The sequence below is a fragment of the Dysidea avara genome, chromosome 5 (genome assembly GCF_963678975.1).
Source record: "Dysidea avara chromosome 5, odDysAvar1.4, whole genome shotgun sequence".
Classification (NCBI taxonomy): domain Eukaryota; kingdom Metazoa; phylum Porifera; class Demospongiae; order Dictyoceratida; family Dysideidae; genus Dysidea; species Dysidea avara.
The window spans coordinates 22829741-22852256 of record NC_089276.1 but is presented as its reverse complement, the minus strand read 5'-3'; the positions used below and the strand labels follow the sequence as shown (position 1 = coordinate 22852256).

General features: G+C 35.9%; 1 protein-coding gene and 1 long non-coding RNA gene across 3 annotated transcripts in view; one reads left to right on the top strand and one right to left on the bottom strand.

Moving 5' to 3' along the window:
• The window catches only part of LOC136256079 (uncharacterized), a 236119-nt gene that overhangs the window by 13429 nt on the left and 200174 nt on the right, over positions 1–22516 (bottom strand). The gene's annotated exons all lie outside the window — the stretch shown is intronic.
• Positions 627–20830, top strand: LOC136256146 (uncharacterized). The gene is made up of 6 exons (XM_066049085.1): positions 627–1125; positions 9463–10034; positions 16279–16334; positions 17656–17763; positions 18679–19019; positions 20294–20830. Exons 1-6 carry the CDS (start codon positions 1057–1059, stop codon positions 20699–20701), a joined length of 1554 nt encoding a protein of 517 aa, XP_065905157.1. The 5' UTR covers positions 627–1056; the 3' UTR covers positions 20702–20830.

The window sequence follows — 22516 nt, the reverse complement described above, 5'->3', positions numbered from 1 at the left end:
TCTAAGAAAATTGTCATTTAACTAGATAATTCAACTGCCTAGTTAGTAAAAAATAAAATAAAAATCCTCCCTCCCGCACTGCTACTTTAACGATCCCTGTGGGGACTTAGAACGTGTCAGTTTGTTTGTTTGTTGAAATCTAAATAGAAATTGTACCTGTGGGATCATTTTCTGAGAAACTTTGATGAGAATAATAACTGCACTCTACATTACTTATGTCCACGTCTAGATGTCAAAAAGCAGCAAAACCTCCAACTAGCAGTTACCAACAGACCTTCGGTGTTTTCTTTCACACCATAAATTTTAATAAAACATTACCTGTTTAGTTAGCTTGTTCATAATTTATGCAACTGATAGCTACCTCCAATAGTACAGTGTTACTCCCAGAGCTTCTCACCCCACTGTTGATCTATGGTTGCAGCCTGATGATTCTGTCGAATAGAAGTCGAGGTCCGGCTATGTCTTCAATGTAGCCTTCAAAATAATGGCTCTCTCGTTGCCCAATCGGGAACGCTAATGACAAACTGAAACAGAAAAGGATGTGGTTGTACCTAGCTGCATCAATTGAACAGTGATGAATATCAGTAGTTACCGCGCTTGTTACCACATAACAACCGGAAGTCACGTGATCACACCTCATCAAGTTGGGTGAACTTAGCCTCTCCCATTTGGTGAGTTAGTTGCGTTAGTGCGGTTGGGGAATAGAGGTGACTTCGAGCAGGTTACGATCTTGGACTTGGTTAAATATATTGTGGCGATAATGAAAATGTTCCTGAAAATGAAGAGGACTGCGAGGGAAGACGTGGCATCACCTGACCATGCACCGTATATAGAAGCGATTGAACTAGAGTCAGTAACGGACTCGAGATTGTCCAATAGCTCATGCAATTCAATCAGAGATCTCAGATCAACTCAACTTCATGAAGTTACAGATCTTGCTACAGGTTGCGTTGATGTCCGCGGACTGATCCCAAAACCGCATATCAAGTGGTCATCTTAATAAGTTCCATATTATTGATAATAACTTTATTACAAATACCAACAATATTGTATTATATGAACTCTCCGTCAATTTCTAATATTTCATCATTCAGTGGAGATTTTGTGAGTCTCGATACCTGCTCAGTAAGTGGCCTCATATATGAAGTACTATGCTGTATACATAACTACAGTACATATGACCAATTATGGACTCTTGATATGACTGATTAGCTAGCTATAGCTAAAAATTGTTTTGTGGGTGAAAAAGACTCTTATACTCTCACCTACACAGTTTCCTTTTTGAAATGCGTTTGTGGCTACTTTATGCTTACAGATCATTTTGTTATATAATGATCAAATCAGGACATAGTTACTAAAAGGTGTAGTGTGCTTCATTATTATCTATACAAGTCTGTCTTGTAATTGTCTCACTTGCTGCATCCACTTGTAGAATATTACTAATATCCCATACGTATGTGGGTATGTTTATCATCAGTTCATCACTGGTAGTTTATAATAAAAAATATATTACATTAATGAGTATCTTCGTACTAAGTGGTGATGGAATGGTAATCTATATCTATATTGTGTACCGTTTGTTATGTAACTGAGATTGGTTTTGCTCTTGTGTATGTTGAAACTTACAGAAATGTACATGTCTTGAGACTTACAGTGAGAAAAATATACATTAGAAGTGTTACTGCTTAAGAACACTTGTCACTAACAGTACTAGACTCCATTAGCCTCTATTCAAGACCAGGCATTTATTTCCTAATGTGCTGAAAACTGTCCTGCTTATAATTGAGACAGGCATTAACTCTAAAGCGGCTTGAGGAAATACAGTACACTACAAAATTTAAGTGGGGTTGTCCTCTACCTCCTAGATTTGCTGCATTTTTAATTGTGTTGCATGTAAATTTAGTATATTTGTATGGGTTCTACCCAACAAATAAATTTTGGCTTTATGGTAGTGCTGGGCTGTGGTATACTACTATTGGTTAAAACATGATAAGTGACCTAGTCTGGGAAAACTGGTCTTATCACCTATTTAAAAGTATTGAGAAATGGCAGTTTTGAGTATTCAATATGTTGTAACTTGCCAATGGGTAAAGCTACGTGTACCACGTTTTGCACCAATTCCTTACCTTCCAGAGCACCCGCTGTACAAGTAGAGCTTCCCATCATTTCAGATACTTTTTAAACCAAGGTTGACCATATCAGGTGAACCCCAAAGGGGTGGAAGGTGGAGGCCAGAGGAGGGCAAGGGGCTGTTTTAAAAATTAAAAAGGAAGGCGTAGGGATGAAGTAGACCAAGTTATGGGCTATTCAGGTCTCAAAACTGGCTAAAATAAAAGAACATTTACAGCACAGGTCTTTATTCAACACCACAGATCTGTACAGCCACATACAGCCATCCACAGGCTGGCCAGAGCTCAATTAGGACCCCAGATCACTCGTACGGGCTGCCACTGTGCTTGGGAAAAGTAGCCAGGAAAAGCAGACCACTCAAGTCCAGCTGATTTTGATAATGAAATTTGATAGTTTCTTCATGTAGCTTTGTGTTCTTGGTAAAAATCTAATTGCTGTTAGAGCTGGGCGATATACCGGTATTGTTAGTAATCTGTGATATTTAAGTCATGCCGATCTTGATACCACCTGTTTTTTTAATACTGCCATACTATCTGGGCACTATGGCCTCCCTGTGGGCTTGTTTCGTTTCATATTTAGAAGGTAACCAGACATGTGACAATGTTTATAGGCCAGTGCTGATGTAGTCAGCTAACCAAACTATGTAAACAAGTTTGTTAAAATCAAGGTGTTACCCCTTAACATAATTTGCTAAACTTGGTATTATTCTACATGTCAACACTTGCTGATTAAGAATCCAATTTTACAGTGTGAAACATGTGAAAAAAAAACAGAGGTTTCTGTTGTATTACTATACACACATGTATGTACCTGAACACATAATCTGCCAATACAAGGCTCTATCTTGACTTTTCTCTTGGTCACTTTACACATCATTCAAATCACCATTCATCAAGGATTCCAGATCTCCATAAAATATGTGGAAATTATGGCGCCATGTTTAATAGACGGTATTATTTTTGTATATATTTTACGTTTCAGATTTTTATAATGTGGCTAAGTTGACAAATTAATCTTTAGATATATAACAGCAGCGCTCAACACAATGGCTTCATTGACATCATGATCACTTAATGATACAATGTATGAATTAGTACCACGGGTTCCATCAAGCAATTTACAACTGGTGTCGAATCCAAATACCATCTGAGTCACCTATGTGAAATGTTATGCACTTGAGTATGATGAGCAAGTACATTTTTAAGAACAATGATACTCATTTGTCGGTTATGTAATAACAAAGTAATAGCAAAAGGCAATACAAGTAATTTGAAATGTCACCTTTGTGTACATCACCCATAACATCATGCTGAGCTACAAAAGAAGTTTCAAGATGAAAAGGCTAAGTAGAACAAGACTAGCAAACCTACTGATAAAGGCCAACCAACTATCACCAGCACATAGGAGAAAGTTGAGAAATATGATCATTCATCATATCCCTCATGTGCATGGTGGTCTGCACTTGCATCAATTTACCCAGCACTAGCTAAGAAATATTTGCATGTTTAATACCTCAGGTAACATTGTTTCAAAGAAAGAGAGGTATTGAACTCTTGATTTTACCTTGTATGCGATGTAAATGTGCATTTGATGTGAAAAAAATTATGAGTTTGTAATGACCACTAAATTTACTATATACATAAAATTTATGTTAATGTTACATGCAAGTATAAATATTCTGCTGTACTGTGATATTTTCCATATACTGGATGCTGTCTGTAATTTTGTAGTACCACCCTATAATCAAAAAAATTAACTTAGTTTTATTTTTGAGATTGTGATGCTTGTATTAATGCCTCTAAGATTTATTCCTCATCACTATATACATGTACCATCTCAAGTTACAGCTCGTACGTAGAACTTCTGGCACATAAAGGGGCAAAGTCAAGGAGCACATAAACTCTTTATATAGTAGTTACATTTTATAGTTGTAACATGGGCGCGAGTGATTTGCCAGAAATGTATGCCCAAAGTCCGAGGGCGCAACTCGAGGACTGCAGGCATACATCATGTTTCTGGCAAATCACGAGTGCCAATGTTACAGCTAATATGTAACACATCAGCCTTAATGTGGAATCACTGGATTCGTTATATATGCATGCCTGAAAGATTCAATTATGGTTAGGCAGCAAGTAACGTTGTAGCTACGATTGTTATAATAAACGGACGAGTCCTACGGATATCGCAGAAAGTCAAGTAGGGAAAATTTCGGGGAAGTTACAAGTGTTTCAATGCTTTCGCGTTGTTTAAAGATTAATCACAACATACACTAAACTTCAGTAGCGATTCCGGGAGAATTTTAAAATTAATGCAAGTAGTTTTTATTTAGCATAGCCTTGTACAGTACTCCCTGAGGATCTCATAAACACTTAGTTTTTAAAAATCCGTCATAGGATGGTGGAGTTATAAGCAATTTTGTCTTTGAAAATAGGCAAAAATTTCTCGATATCTTTCCATTGAAAATAGTCCCAAAAATGGCACAATTGAACAAATGCTTATAAGTGAGCTTTTCAATAACATTTTGAGCTTCTGTTTTCTGTTATAAATACTTAATACATGGACCACAGTGTAACCTTACTTGTAAGACCCTCTGAATAAAGGTCACCTCCTGTATAGTTGCATGCATTTAGCATCTTGCAGATGGCAAAACAGCATACACATGGTGAAGTGCAACCACTCTGTACCATCACCTCCACTCAAAAATACAATGTGCATGCAAAGCAAGGAGTTGTGCTGTAGATTTATAGCTGCTTATATGATTATTTTTTCTCTTAATGTATACAGCTCCTTGACAGCTACCAAAATGGGCATCAAAGAGATGAGCTATTTGTGGTGCAAATTTGCTGACTTTTAGCATAGTAATATTGAAACCTACATGGACAAAAATGCTCACCTTGGTGTAACTAACTAGGCATGCGTCTATTATGCCGGCATAATTTCGGGAATAATAGGTGGTTGAAAGAATTGGGGAATATTCCGGAATAATCGGATGATTTCCAGAAATAATTGGTACAAAATTATAAGTTTTCCTTGTAGCCTGTTGTAAAATCTTTTGAAAACACCACTGAAACAGTGCAAGCATAAAAACGGTTGAAAACATCGAGATACTCTAATAGAGCAGTCACTTACTCTAATAGAGCAGTCACTCACTCTAATAGTGCAGTCAACTTTGAGCCCATAATTCTATTATAACAGTAAATTCGAAATTAATATGCTTATATCTGGCACTAATTTCAGGAATAATTTTGGAATAATAGGTAGATGGAGAATAATTTTTGAGAATAATAGATAAATAAAAAAAGAACTTCCAGAAAGAATAATAGGTAGATTTTGGAGCATAATAGACTTAAGCCTAATTATTATCTACCTTACCAGTTAGGCACTGGAGAGTGTACACAGAGGGTCACACTTGTAGGTTGTGGTATGGCTTTCACATAGGTTGAAATCCTTAGCTGCAATTTTATGGCATACATACTGTATTTCCTGCAAGAGAAAAAAGCATTTATCTGATTTTAGCTTCATAACGGCTGTTGCCAATCTGTGTAGCACAGCTGAGAGGTTGATGAGGTGTTCCTCATTTGACTTCCAATGTAAAATAGACACAGATACCTGGTAAACTCTGAAGACTTGTTTCTGGAAATAGCTGGAGTTGCAGATACTCCAAATGGAAGCTTTATGTACTTGTATAGGCCTTTATGAATGTTGGTCATCAACACTTTCTCTGTGGCTTCATCTGGTGGTATCTGGAGATATCTGGAGATATGCGCTGGTCAAATCAAAGGTCTGTCGTCCAGCTAGTGGTACAAAAAGATCATTGATATTGGGTAAAGGGTAACTGTCAACTTTAGTACAGTAAGCTCACAGTCACCATGCACAGTTCCATCCTTCTTTAGCACAAGGTTGCTCATTCTGAAAAGCTGATTGGCTCAATTACCCCCTGCTGTACTAAGCAATCAAGTTCCTTTTTAATTTTCCCTTTCAGTGAATAGGGCCTGCACTGTTCTAGCCTTACAACAGGGCTGTGCTGTAGGGCCCAAGGAAATTGTTGATATAGTATCCTTTAGAGTTCCCAACTCTGAAGAAAAACTGAGGAGTGTTTATCCAGTAAACAGAGTACCAGTTTATCCACAATTTGGTATCCCCCAGAAGCCAACAGAGCTGAAATTTCAGGACCTTGTCACGAAGTATCATGATCTGAAGCCAACTGTGATTGTCCAGGGGTATCGTTTCAACACAAGAAACCGCTAGCTTTGCCATCTGTCTAAAACACTAACTTTGGCACTGAGATGCTGAGTGACTAGATAGTATGCAGAGTTGAAGATCCAAAAATCCAGTAAAGATTATTGGCAGAACCAGAGCTCATGTTTGACAAAGCTTTTGAACTGCCCCTAGCATCTGAATATTATTATTATTAGCACTTTACAGTGACCAGCACTGAAGGTCTGACAGCAACATGTGCTGCAGCCTTATAATTACCTAACCTAATTTCAGGGACTTAGACCTAATGACTTCACTTACTGACTGACTGATAAGGTGTAACAAAAAAGGGGCCAAAGTAAGGAAAAAAATCCCTCCAACCCCAGGATTCGAACTGCAGGTCACCCAATATCTAGTTGGGGCCACACTCAGTCTTCCTCCAGGAGGGATGGATTTTCTTCCTTAAACCTAACGTATTTATTATTTGCACTTTACAGTGACCAGCACTGAAGGTCTGACGGACTTGCAACCTGCTACAAAACTTCCTCAGGAGCCTGTCCATAAGTGATGCTCTCTGCATTTTCAACTTTGTTAGCTGCCTGAAGTCCAAGTCTCTTGAGTACTGGAGATACAGTACCATGAGCTGCCATTTAGAAATTTAGATCTTCTTTTCCAATGTAACATTCCTTTCTGCATGCAATATATTTTCTTTGATCACCAAAACACACAAACATGAATGTACAGAAATACAAGTCTATTTATACCATGCAAAATCTTACAACACCATGGTTACAATACAAAAATAAGTTGTTTACCAATTTACAAAGACATTGACGCATCCTTTAAAAAGTTGTTTACATAAGTGTTAATAACCTAATTTACAAAACTCACCAAAAACAGTTCATATGTAAAGCTTCTATTTACCACAGAAGTGCATCACATGTAAACTAACATGTGCTGGGTCATTTCTTGCAAAGAGAACATAACATTGTGGTGGCTATATTGCAAAATAATCTTATAATTGGCATAAAACTCCACACAAACATAGAAAACTAACTGCACCATCGTATTCCTTGCCCCCAGAAACGCTAGAAACGATCCAATTGTTTGATCAATGACTCGTACGGCAGCGAATTGATTGTGCCAACTCTCCAATAGAAGATTCATGGAGAAAATTTTATGCAAAATTTACGGAATTTCGGAATCGCTAACTAAAGACCTAATGGGGTAAGCTTCGTTACAGACGAGGTTATAGAGTGGTTAACTCATGTCATCCGTAATGTGGGCGTGTCCACATTCAAATACGTGCTGAAATGCTTGGGAATGCACTGTAAGACTAGTTCTCACCTTTAAGTAACATTTTCCAACTTGTAGAACGGCAAGGATACCAAAACGCCTTCATTTGACTGCTGCTTCTGGCAACACTTCAATTTGTGGTAATCAATGATCATGTGAGCATTGATTTATTCCCACAATCGATTTCGGTCTGAGCTTGTATAGAACAAACAGAGGGTGGTACCACTACCTCATCCACATCAAGGCCATACTTACTTTGATGAAAGTGAATGTACACCGGTGTACATTTAGATGTGGTGTGAAATTGTTACATCATTATATGGATCATAGTACAACATCAATTTTAAGAGCAACAAAATTAGCACAGCATACAAAATATAAAAACAAATTTCCACATGTATTGTTACTATTGTATAGTACAGACCATGTACACACTAGGGTGTGGCACTTTATTACATCATCAAAATAATGCATCCACCATTTTTTTAGGGCAAAATACGTATGCATTCTATGCCTAGGAAACTTTTTAAAATGCTAATACAAAGGAATCATACTGAAAGATAGAGTAGCGCTGGTATAAAGTAAGTTACTAGGTAAAAGTATATAACATACTTGCAGCATGGCAAATTATTCTGCTTAGGGAAGGTTTTTGCAATAGAACGCTCGATACTTTTGCCCCCACTTTTCTCATAAACTATCGTGAAACTTGAAGCCGTAGCAATTTTTCTGGATTTTGCCTGACCACACCTTAGAACGCACAAGGTCTATAGTACATACACAACATGCACTGCATACATACAATATGTACACATGTATTTAGTACATAACAGGTATGAAAAAGCATGATTTATTTAATAATCCTCTTCATCTCAACTATGTTCCATTGTTGGCAGATACAAGTGCCACATTAGAATCTGTAAAAGGTAATGTGCATGTTGCCTTCTAGGTGCTTCTTGAAATCACATATACTGTGGGAGTTAATTCAAAATCAATATACCATATTACCTTATATTATGGCCTCAAATCTCTATAAATGCCTTGTTTCAATTAGTTGCCAGGGTAGCACTTTACTACATTAACTGAAACCTTCTGTGTGACAACAGAAGCCGATTAACTCTCCATAGGTGAAACATCCAAGGCTGATTTTGGTGATTTCCATGGAGTCAGTATAATATATAATTTCAGAGCCACTGAACGAAAATTAACTACATAAAGTTGTAACTTTAACCGGAAATCTTTGCAACTTTTCAAGGAACATTTTGCACTGTGATCTGTTTGCATTCATATGAGCCTTCATTTTCTTCCATTACACAGGCCACCTGCCGCAATGTGCATGAAGCTCTTTATACACTGGAGTTGTTTATTTGATGAATCAAGAACAGTCAAATAACTTATAAGAATAAGAAATACAGTATGTCCCATACTTTTATTAGTATCGGTGGGAGTATACTGAACATCAGTGTTGTTGACATGAAACAATGACTATGCCAATACTCACCTCTCTAATATCATTTGCTTTCTTGGGAGCTCAGATGAGTGTTGATAAAATAAAGTGTTAGATATGCATGTGTAAAAAATTAATTGCAAAAAAATGTATGTGTTTTGTGGCATTATCATATGCATACAGTGTATAATATTATAGATGTAGGCAACATCCAATTTCACTATTATTCCAATATAGTAATGTAGTACATGATGAGATGTAAACAGAACATACAGTAATTGCTAATAATACTTGATTTTTTAACATTTTTTTCAGCTAGCTTGCACCAACAAATAGACAAATAGTTACCTAGCATTAAATTGCTATAATTGTAATGTATCCATTCTAATTTATAGCTCAATGCAAATGTACTCTCACTAGAGGTTAATAATGTTGGGCTCAATGACTTGTGTCCGGACATTCCATTTCTGACCACACAAGAGAATTCTAGTCAACAACTATGTCTACAAGGACAATTACAATTAGTACAGTCAGTACTCGTTGTTAGTACAGCACTACAAAATGATCGATGTAGTTCTTCTGCTCTGCCATTCTTCTGTAATGCATCAGATTCATTGTGTGGTGAAGGTGATTCTGTAGACTTGAGTGAAGAGTGTGCACATATCCGTGACAATGATTGTGCTGTTGAGTGGAGACTACTAGAAAACTTCATCAACATATCTATTCCAGACTGTCAGAGCTTTACTGAAGATGGTAACTTGACTTTCTCAAGAGCTCCTCAGCTCACTTGTCCAGACCAGTTTGATCTGTTTTGTGATACTTTTTGTCTACCAGTGTGTTCAGAGTTCTCACTGCTATCTCATGATTATGAGGTTGTTGGCAAAATTTTACAAATTTTGTTTTATGGTGTTGGCATAGTTGGAGGATTGATTACATTAATAACTTGTATTCTGAATAGGAAGACAATGTAAGTTACACTATTATTATGTAGTTGGGAATAAAGTAATTTTGGGGTAAAGTGCAGGGAGGAATTTTACACTTGTGTAGGAACATGATTCCTACATGTGTAAATATTGAATGTTTTTGCAGAGCTTTGTAGGAAATATTCTCACACTGTTGAATTTTGTAAGAAAGATTCCTACACATGACACAAAGAGTAAGACATCTTTTTGCGGTGTAGGAATAATTCCTACAAGTATAAGAACTGATTCTACTAGGGCTGTGATGTGAAACAATAACAATTATTGTGATACTTATGTCAGTATCATGATAAAGATAACAAATTTTCTATTATCTATATTTCAAGATACAGTACTGTAATAGTAAATCTCCATAGACTATTGTATTTTAAAAGCAGGAAGATCGTATTCTTATGAGTGAGGTCACAATCAGTTGTGGTAATGCTGAAAAAGGGCAAGAGATACTGGCCTCAAACAATTATTACACAAAACTGTGCTTGTATATTAAGTACTCTATGACAATATCAAGACACACGGTAGTGTGTCGTGCGGCCCAAGAAGCCGGCGCGCAACCCCGTGAGTATATTGACAGGAAGAAAGAAAACGCAATTTTCGCACCTCCGTAGCTCTGTGCTGCCTTGATGAAACAAGACAAAGTTTGCTGTGTAGATTCCCTCTACCTTCAGTACTCCACATTCCAAATTTGAGCGAAATCGCTTCAGGCATTCCTGAGATATGCGACTTCAAAAATTGACTTAGTTTCTTCGTTTTTTTTTTCTTCTTATTTTTCTTCCTCTTTTCGCACACTTACAAAAACTGCTATAAAACGCGAACGCGTTATCCGATTGCCTTGAAAGTTGGCACACAGAAGGGGGGTATAAAGGCGCATCTCAGTACCAACTTTGGCTGGAATACCATAAACAGGCAAAGAGTTATGAGCGATTATTCACGAAAAATAACACCAATATGTTGTCACGCCTACAGGGTAAACCGCGCATGGGAAGAAGCTGAAAATCGGTGGGTGAATAGGTTAACTATTGAACCTCAAACCTTTTGTGGTTTGAAAGAAATCGAGCTAAAAACCAGGAAGATACAGCGAAAAAATCAACAGTGTGTAACAATTACGCAATCGAGATTAGCTAATTTTTAATTCTTTTATTTTATTATTATTATTATTATTATGCTTGCCACGCCTACCAGATAAACCACTTGGAGTAATGCTTTGAGAATCGCTGTACAGATGGAGTTATCATCTTAGAAAGGCTCTTCAATGGTGTAGAAGAATCAGACTTAAAGCCACTGAGTTATAACACGAAATCCAACTTAGTGTAGCAAGTGCGAGATCGAGATACTCTAATAGAGCAGTCATCCTAATAGAGCAGTCACCCTGAACAGAATTCAAGAGATCAGTTAGAAATAAGTAACCTGTATAGAGATCAGCTACAAACAAATCACCCTGTAGAGAGTTCAGCTACAAACAATTCACCCTGTTCAGACATCAGTTAGAAGAAGTTTTCTTGTAGAGAGTTCAGTTACAAACAAATCACCCTGTTGAAAGATCAGCTAGAAGATGTCACCTTGTAGATAGTTCAGTTACAAAGAAACCGCCATGTAGAGAATTCAGCTACAAACTAGTGACCCTGTAGATACATCAGCTAGAAGAAGTTACCTTGTAGAGAGTTCAGCTACAAAGAAACCATTCTGTAAAGAGCTCAGCTGCAAACAAATCACCTATACAGAATTCAGCTACAAACAAATCACCCTGTAGAGAGATCAGCTAGAAGAAGTTACCTTGTAGATAGTTCAGCTACAAACAAATCATCCTGTAGAGAGATCAGCTAGAAGAAGTTACCTTGTAGATAGTTCAGCTACAAACAATTCACCCTGTACAGAGCTCAGTTAAAAGAGGTTTCCTTGTAGAAAGTTCAGCTACAAACAAATCACCCTGTAGAGAGATAAGTAAGAAGAAGTTACCTTGTAGATCGTTCAGCTACAAACAATTCACCCTGTAAAGAGATCAGCTAGAAGAAGTTACCTTGTAGAGAGTTCAGCTACAAAGAAACCATCATGTAGAGAATTCAGCTGCAAACAAATCATGTATACAGAGTTCAGCTACAAACAAATCTCTCTGTAGAGAGATCAGCTAGAAGAAGTTTCCTTGTAGAGAGTTCTGCTACAAACAAATCACCCTGTAGAAAGATCAGCTAGAAGAAATCACCTTGTAGAGAGTTCAGCTTCAAAGAAACAATCATGTGAGAGTTCAGGTACAAACAAATTGTCCTGTAGAGAGATCAGCTAGAAGAAGTTACTTTGTAGAGAGTTCAGCTACAAAGAAACCATCATGTAGATAGTTCAGGTACAAACAAATCACCCTGTAGAAAGATCAGCTATAGCAGAAATCACCTTGTAGAGAGTTCAGCTACAAAGAATCTATCATGTAGAGAGTTCAGCTACAAACAAATCGGCCTGTAGAGAGATCAGCTAGAAGAAATTATCTTGTAGAGAGTTCAGCTACAAAGAAACCATCATGTAGAGAGTTCAGCTGCAAACAAATCACCTGTAGAGAGTTAAGCTACAAACAAATCTCCCTGTAGAGAGATCAGCTAGAAGAAGTCACCTTGCAGGGAGTTCAGTTACAAAGAAATAAACCATGTAGAGAGTTCAGCTGCAAACAAATCACCTGTAGAGAGTTCAGATAGAAACAAGTCACACTGTAGAGAGATCAGCTAGAAACAAGTCACCTTGTAGAGAGTTCAGCTAGAAGAAGTCACATTGTAGAGCTACAAAGAAACTACCATGTAGAGTTCAGCTGCAAACAAATCACCCTGTAGAGAACTCAGCTACAAACAAATCGCCCTGTAGAAAGATTAGCTAGAAGAAGTTACCTTATAGGGAGTTCAGCTATGAACAGATCACGCTGTAGAGAGTTCAGCTACAAACAAATCACCCTGTAGAGAGTTAAGTTACAAAGAAACCACCATGTAGAAAGTTCAGCTGCAAAAAAAATCAATCACTCTGTAGAGAGTTCAGCTAGAAGAAGTCACCTTGTAGAGAGTTAAGCTGCAAATAAATCACCCTGTAGAGAATTCAGCTACAAACAAATCACCCTGTAGAAAGATCAGCTAGAAGAAGTTACCTTGTAGAGAGTTCAGCTACAAAGAAACCACCATGTAGAGAGTTCAGCTGCAAACAAATCACCTGTAGAGAGTTCAGCTAGAAACAAGTCACCATGTAGAGAGATCAGCTAAAAACAAGTCACCCTGTAGAGAGTTCAGCTAGAAGAAGTCACATTGTAGAGAGTTCAGCTACAAAGAAACTACCACGTAGAGAGTTCAGCTGCAAACAAATCATCCTGTAGAGAGTTCAGCTCGAAGAAGTTACCTTTTAGAGAGTTCAGCTACAAAGCAACCACCATGTAAAGAGTTCAGCTGCAAAAAACTCAATCACCTTGTAGAAAGATCGGCTAGAAGAAGTTACCTTGTAGAGAGTTCAGCTACAAAGAAACCACCATGTAGAGAGTTCAGCTGCAAACAAATCACCTGTAGAGAGTTTAGCTAGAAACAAGTCACTCTGTAGAGAGTTCAGCTAGAAGAAGTCCCATTGTAGAGAGTTCAGCTACAATGAAACTCCCATGTAGAGAGTTCAGCTGCAAACAAATCACCCTGTAGAGAACTCAGCTACAAACAAATATGCAGTGTAAAAAGATCAGCTAGAAGAAGTTACCTTGTAGAGAGTTCAGCTACAATGAAACCACCATGTAGAGAGTTCAGCTACAAACAAATCACCTGTAGAGAGTTCAGCTAGAAACAAGTCACCCTGTAGAGAGATCAGCTAGAAACAAGTCACCTTGTAGAGAGATCAGCTAGAAGAAGTCACATTGTAGAGAGTTCAGCTACAAAGAAACCACCATTTAGAGAGTTCAGCTGCAAACAAATCACCCAGTAGAAAGTTCAGCTATGAACAGATCACCCTGTTGAGAGTTCAGTTAGAAACAAGGAATCCTGTATAGAGATCACCTAGTAGTATCGCCTTGTAGAGAGTTCAGCTACAAACAAATCACCTGTAGAGAGTTCAGCTACAAACAAATCACCCTGTAGAGAGATCAGCTAGAAGAAGTTACCTTGTAGGGATTTCAGCTACAAACAAATCACCCTGTAGAGAGTTCAGCTACAAAGAAACCATTCTGTAAAGAGCTCAGCTGCAAACAAATCACTTGTACAGAATTCAGCTACAAACAAATCATCCTGTAGAGAGATCAGCAAGAAGAAATTACCTTGTAGATAGTTCAGTTACAAACAAATCACCCTGTAGAAAGATCAGTTAGAAGAAGTTACCTTGGAGAAAGTTCAGCTACAAAGAAACCATTTTGTAAAGAGCTCAGCTGCAAACAAATCACCTGTACAGAATTCAACTACGAACAAATCTCCCTGTAGAGAGATCAGCTAGAAGAAATTACCTTGTAGAGAGTTCAGCTACAAAGAAACCACCATGTAGAGAGTTCAGCTGCAAAGAAATCACCCTGTAGAAAATTCTGCCAGAAACAAATTGCCCTGTAGAAAGATCAGTTAGAAGAAGTTACCTTTTAGAGAGTTCAGCTACAAAGAAACCATTCTGTAAAGAGCTCAGCTGCAAACAAATCACCTATACAAAATTCAGCTACAAACACATCACCCTGTAGAGAGATCAGCTAGAAGAAGTTACCTTGTAGATCGTTCAGCTACAAACAATTCACCCTGTAGAGAGAGCAATTAGAAGAAGTTACCTTGTAGAGTGTTCAGTTACAAAGAAACCACCATGAAGATTTCTGTAATCAATATATGTAACCGGATTTGCGAAAAGGGGTCTTCCACACACATCCAATTCCGTAAACGTTGGAGACCATAACTCAGTGTTCAAGTAACATATTAACCTGAAACTTTCACCATGTATTCAGCTATAGTGGTGCTCACCACTGCCCAAATATCAAGGCAATAGCTCTTTCCAATCTGAAGTTATCAATTGTCAAAGTTGGCAAATTGGATGTGTGTGGAAGACCCCTTTTCGCAAATGCGGTCAAATATGTATTATACAGTATATATAATTTGTACATTTACTGATAAAATATTTAAAGTACATCTACTTCATCTTTTCTTCTTCCTGTAGTAAAGAAAAAAAACGTAAGTTAAAAAAGTCCCAAAGTTGGTATACAAATACAAAAAGAAATGAAATCTAATCCAAAACAGCCAAGCTGTAAAAAAAGTGTGCGGCCCTCAGAAAGGCTATGGTGAAAAAAGATGTGAAATCCAAGGTGGCGGCCAAGAAATGGCTGTGATGGTAGGTTAATGGTAAAAATTTTAATAATGACAATTTAGGTAAATTTTGTGAAGCGGCACAAAAATTCACCTGAATTGTCTTTATTAAAATTTTTACCATTAACCTACCATCACAGCCATTTCTTGGCCGCCATCTTGGATTTCACATCTTTTTTCACCATAGCCTTTCTGAGGGCCGCACACTTTTTTTACAGCTTGGCTGTTTTGGATTAGATTTTATTATCGAGATAATATCGTTTATTGTGATAAATGGGTTTTGTTATCGAAACTTATCGAGATATACGTAGGTTTTTCATTATCACTCAGCCTTAGTTTCTACACAGCATGAAAATATTCTAGGGTAAATTTTGGTACGTCACATAAAATTTGCTGTGTTTTGAGAAAAACTTGCCACCACTTAAAATTTTGGCTTCATAATTAGTTTGGAACATGTTAATGGCAAATCAAAAATATCGTGTTGCTTTTGTTTTGAAATTTCAGATGGTTTAATACCCTGCTATTTTAAAGACTGTGCTTCATATAAGCCATTAAAATTTTACCCTAAGTTTATGCCTTTAAAGTTAGCAAGGGGAACATTTCAGGAACAAAGTTTTGATGTAAACTTCCCACATGCATCTACATCAATAAATCTCTGTTTGATTTTTGTATTATTTTAGTTAGCATTTGTCAGGACAATGGTTGAACCACACAGTTAGGCCCATTGCAAGACCACAACCACCCTTCTAAGTTTGTTGCATTCTTGACCAACCCCCTGAACTTTTCAGAATGTCAAAGTGTACATAAGTAATGATAGTGTTTGATAGTCTGTCCTATGTAATTGGTATGGCTGGTCAAAATCTTATTGAAAGCATAAAACTTTGTATGCATGTCATGTGTATTGTAGTCATATGGCATCTGACCTTGCTGTACATTTGTAGCTATGGCCTTCTTTATTCTGCAGGTTTAGATTTCCTCAGATTTATATTGTCTACAATACCATCAATGTTATTACAGTTTGTAAGTTTAATATTGGTATTTTGTGTTATACAACATTTAGTAAAAGGTTAACAATGCAGAGACACTATTCACAACAGATAGTGAATTTGATCATGTTAATTAAAAGAATTACAAATATCTCATGTAAACCAAGACACTAGTGTTGTTTCAGTTAACTGTAACTAAAACTAAAAGTACTTTTAGTAAGGTGAATATATTTAAGTTAACTAAAACTATAACTATAGCTAAAAATAAATGTATGTAATCACTAAAACTAAAACTGTAACTAAAACAAACGTATATAATCACTAAAACTACAACTATAACTAAAATCAAATCTATATTATAAAAAATTGACAGGTCTTGTAATACAAAGATTTTGTATTACTAAGCTGGAAAATGGTACTGGAATTATAACAAGAGTTTCATTCACATAAAATATAGTCACTTGGTGCTTTCTATTAAAGCTAAACAAGGTTTTCTTATGCACAACTAAAACTATAACTAAAAGGTTTTCAGATACATAACTAAAACTGTGTCTAAAACTAGAAGGTTTTCAAGTCTTTAACTATAACTAGAACTAGAACTAAAAGATTTTGATGTAGATAACTAAAACTGTAACTAAAACTAAAAGGTTTTCATGTTTTAACTGTAACTATAACTAAAAATAAAACAACAAAGAGTGAATAACCATAACTAAATCAATAACTAAAAAGAATTAAGAAAGATTACTATTATTATAATAACTAAAATTAAAACTAAAATTATTGATGAAACTAGCTACAACTATAACTAAACCTAAAAATCCATACTAAAACAACACTACAAGACACTATAGTTGGGATTGAATATGTGATAGCACGGCATCATGTTTGCGTGTTTGTTAGTGTCGAGACCAGACAAACATGTGTTGTGATTTATGGGTTAGTTTTTGTGTTATCACCTTACAAATCAATTTATTTTGTTCCGTCTTCACATTATGTTGAAACCTGACCTATAGCTAACCACTTCCTTACTGCAAATAAAAAGGTTAGATTAATGCATAATACATGCAGAATCTGAAGGCCTGTACCACTAAAAGACAGTTCCTTAATAATTATTACAAGTGGTCACCTTTCACACCCTAATTTTGCAAAGAAATTCAGTGGACTGGTGTTTGATTTATATTCGTGATGCTCAAGATGATGTGTTCATAGGCTACTGAATATCATCATAAACTTTGTTAAACTTTGAGTGTACAATATTTTTTACACTTAGCTATGTTGTTTCTGCATGGTAATCTTATCTTATTAAACTACATGCATGTAGTGTTTACATAACTGATATATTTGTTTTTATATAGTGACATTGTTCATACTCCCAATATCAATTGGCTCCTCAAAGTTTCTCTGCTCTGACCACAATTTACTCAAGGCACTGCAGTCTCCAACAAGGTTCTGTTTAGCACAAGGTGAGCACAACTGGTTACTATAAGATAAAGTACATGGTGTTGGCGGAAGAAGTTGTTGACTAATTGTGTATGGAATTACTGGGAGCTATTGTCCCATAGAAACTAGTCATTGTACAAAATTTACTTACGAAAGTAAGATTTAAGTTTCTAAAGCACTTTGACTGTTTTATTCGAGTATTTGAATGTTTTATTAAAAATTATCAGTCCTTTTTTCTAGAAATTTTGATCCAATATAATTTCTGCCAGATGGTGACAAACTAAATCTCCCTTAGTGGCCAACTTTTTAATAAGACCATCTCATTATAGTGGCCAATGCTAGTAAGTCACAAATACCACATGGTTTAGTCTCATGGCTTATTCATGACGATAATTGTACTTTCCTATAGTGCAATTATTTGAATACATGGTTAGATACATACTTTACATGGTCACATGTGCATCACAAAGTAATAGCCTCCCAGAGCTATGCAAGTATGTATAAATATTATGCATTACTTTTATGACATAGAACAGTTCCATTGCAAAACTTAATAGGTAATCACAAGCATCAAGCATAATATAATTATAATGTACAATGAATGTGCCAGAAAAGGAAAATAATGAACACAATTCATATTATTATTGTTCATAACACAAAATATAACTAAGTGAACTGTTTCTTGGCTGGTTAATATGCACACATTGCATTGGGATACTTTAATAGAATAGTCTAATACAGCAGTCAAGAAAACTGATCATGCTCTAATAAAAGTCAGATTCTTGATTTTGAAAGCATAATTGTAAGCATAATAGGCTTGATTTTTGAGCACTGCTCAAAACTATAATTAAAATAGGCCAGGGCCTAGTCCAAACATTGATGTTACATGTGTTACATACATAATGGTATAGGACTGGTGTTAGCTATTCACTGTATAGGATTCATCGTACAATCGGGATTTCTCTACTTCTTCGGTTTCTGGCTAGTTCATTTAGGACACTTGCTTTTTGCACTGGCATTTCCACTAAAGGCCAAGCTGTTTTTGGAGAATCATGCTAGAAAATGTCATGTGATGGAAGTGACAATTCTACTAGCATTGGGATCTCTTCCTGGTGCTATCATTGCTGGTACTTCAAGCTACCAGATCAACAGATTTCCACCAGACGTGTGTGTTCCTGTTGACCTTAATGTTTTCTTTTATACATTCACATTTCCAATAGCAATTGGAGCTACAATTGGGCTGAGTATGTTGCTTACAACGTTTTGTATTTTACGTCGAGTAAGTTTACAGTTCTTTTTTGTTTGGTACAAAAGTGGTATATAGATACAGTGGTATGTAGATCATACATATGTATCCAATGTTTGCTACAGTAAAACAATGGCTGCCAAGACAGTGTACTAATAATAGTGATTCTCAGTCACACTTTATTAGAACAGTCAGCAAATCAGGTAATCAGATTGTAAAAAGCATGCGTGAAGCAATTAGTACAGCGGCAAAGTGAAAAATCCTTCACTTTTTAATGAAAGCACCAAACTTGGTACAACATTTGCTTAATTCATACTTAGATATGGTGCCACTAAAATTGCCAATCATATCATACTCAAAGAACTAGACAGGTAAAATCAATAGAAATGCATTGGGGAAGCCATAAAGGTGCTCAGTAGTAAACATGCTGAAACTTTGCATCTCTATGGATATGCAATTATTCATTATTTCTATTGGATTGTGCCTGTACTTTTAACACTGAAATATTGGCTCCATTAGATTAAACAAAACCGAAGATTTAAATGCACTTGTATGGTTTCCCAACCAGGGCTTATAATCTAGTTTAAAAGTTTCAAGACATACCCTAAGGCAATGATTTTGATGTGGCACCATATCTAAAATGATTTAGCATACCTTACTCAACTTCCACTGAAAATTTGGTGCTTTTGTTACAAAGTAAATGATTTCATCAAAATTTGTTGCTTAGCCGCTCTACTAAATGAATAAATAAATATTGATGCATAAAATCTTGCAAAACTAATGAAAAATATAGATAGGCTTGTGCCAATTTATAATAATATTGAGCATGTGTAATAGGCTAGCAATGCCAGCATAGGACAATTTTCGAGAATTAAAATTCACAAAAAGTGCAGCAAAATAGGAACACACAACACATTATTACTACATTTGATATGAAAAACGCAATGTTATTATTTTTCCAGTTTCTGCTGATCACTTACATTTCGCAGAAATAAGACTGAGATACTCTAATATAACAGTCACCTACTCTAATACAGCAGTCAGAAAAAATAACGTTGATAAAAACAGTCAGTTCTTATTGATTTAATAGGTTTGACTTTTCAGCAGTGCTCAAAGGCTAATTTCATAAAATTAATGGCTCAATAGAAGCCAGCCCTGAAACTGCTTTTTTTTGCCAGGGCTTACATCAGTTATACTACTCTGTCAGGAACTTTGAAAAGAAGTCATGCGTGACTATGGTATTGAAGCTTTCTATTTATCAGATAGTGAATAATTCTAGTGATAATCTATTGTTTTCAATTTTACAGATAAATGCAGCTAGATCACAAGATGAATACTCATGCAATCCAAAAGATATTCTTGTGTTGCTTAAAAGTTTCTGGACTGGTTTTTCAACTCCAGAGACCAAATTGTTTGTTCTGTTCTGGTACTACATTTTAGTGATGATTGTCCTTTTTGCACATTTCACTGAATTACTACTATCAGCGAACTCTACAGCTGAGCAGCTACAAAACTATTTCAGATGTTCCATTGCTGGGTACAGACCTGAATGTGACATTCACCGAGATAAATTAGAAGATGTATACCGTGCAAGCTATTTTCTAGACTTAGCTGCTCTAGTGCTATTGAGCTCCATCACTTTGAGCAATCTGACTTACGTCCTACAGTACTATTACATTAAAAGGTTTCTATGGAGATTTTGTTTTTCACAGTAATTATGTACATACTAACTATTTTATATTTCTATAGCTACTTTAAGATAAATATGTAAACATAAATTTTTATTTATACCTATGAAATAGTTGCTACAAATAGATAGCTACCAATGCTCTTACAATTATGTAAATGCTCTTAGTGTGTACAATGATAGTACAACTGTACATATTACTGACTACTGGTTGGGAATATTAACCAACAGGGAAACCTATATAAACAAATCTTAAGTGAGTCATCTTAAGTGAGTCAGCTGATCACAATAAAGTGATCCATGATTTTAGGACTGACCAGTTTCTTATGATATCCCTTGTATTATATAATTTCTATAGTTACACTTCTAATGTAGTGGTACACTAATGCAGACTGCTCAAATATTGAAAGTGGATCAAGCCTTAGACACCATGTTGGAGAATATGTACAGAGCTGCCCTTATGGGGGGTGTACTAATGCTGTTATTTTAGAACATAATCTTTTTAAAAGAGGTTGGCCACCATTCAGGGGTATCATTTGAAAGGGCTTAACTGTATGACAGTATAACATGAAAAATATTTAATTAGCTAACACAGTATTCTCATATAGCCAGTACCCTAATTATAATTCATGTAAAAGTGGGTACCTAAATGTAATGTATTAAAATAACTGATGAACTTAACAGTGTGGTCTAGTGGCAATGGTCTATGTAGTATTAAGATATCAAATCAACTTGGAAGGAATGTATATCTTATGTGAGCAGAGAGCATGCCAACTTAGGATATATTTGAATTCCTCCAAACAAATTTATAGAGAACCTGAGAGTGATTTCAGCAGTTTATTTAAATGATTGCTTGACAGTTTATTAGGCTGACTGCTTAATAGTAGCTATATAATTATGAGTGGAAATGTCATTTTACATTTAAGTATATAATAGGGAAAATAGAAAATAAAAAGTAACAAAGGTGGACATCTAATTCCTCTCTTCAGTCATGTACAGCCTGTCAAGTAGAGCCATGCATGACTGAAAGTATATATAGGGATTAATTAAACCACTAGTATATAGCTGCAGGTAAAGATGACCTCCCTTAATTCATTGCCTTTCATTTCTATGATCTTTACTCATATAAAATTTCTAATTAATTTAGTCAGACACCAGCCCTCAAGTTGGCTGTGGGTGCATGCTTGATTGTATATTTAACTTATAATCGTACAGATGTAACCCACAATCAGCTATTCACTGAAGGGAAAGAACTGAACAGAAACAGTGGTATGGTCATAAATACATGGTTGGAATTGCTAACTTTCTTATATATAATTATTAATTTGTTTGTGTTAAAATACATTCCACTGCAGGTACATATTATGTGACTATTCAAAATTCCTACTTAGTGATATACAAGAGCTCAGTTTCTTAAATTAAGTAGGTCTTCAAAATAAAATTAAGACTAGAAAGTGAAAGTTTTAAAATTTTCTGAGCCAGCTTCATGCGCAACCACCACCAGAAAGCTTGATTTTAAAAGAGTTCTTTGTTTTGAGAACGGCCTCATAGCTATTAAAAAATAATAAACTTTTATATTGAATATAAATTAGATTTTTTTGTTCTTGGAAGACATCACTGAGATCTTTTAAATTGTTGGTTCCTTGTGGTAACATATATACATTTATGGTCAATGCTATGTCTCAAACAAACTTATTATTAAACATATTCAGTATGTACAGTGCGCATTATGTATGATCATGATGTGTACATGGTTGTCCTATATAGATGTTACATCAACAGCAACACTCATACATCAAACTCTTAGCTCTACCAAGAGAACCATAGAATCCAGACCCTATCA

Bases quoted from the DNA above. Each gene is read 5' to 3' on its own strand.
- LOC136256146 (XM_066049085.1), top strand. From the start codon at position 1,057: ATGAACTCTCCGTCAATTTCTAATATTTCATCATTCAGTGGAGATTTT. The intron at 10,035-16,278 runs GTAAGTTACACT...TTTATTCTGCAG, and splicing joins ATTCTGAATAGGAAGACAAT to GTTTAGATTTCCTCAGATTT. The intron at 17,764-18,678 runs GTGAGCACAACT...TTCACTGTATAG, and splicing joins AAGGTTCTGTTTAGCACAAG to GATTCATCGTACAATCGGGA.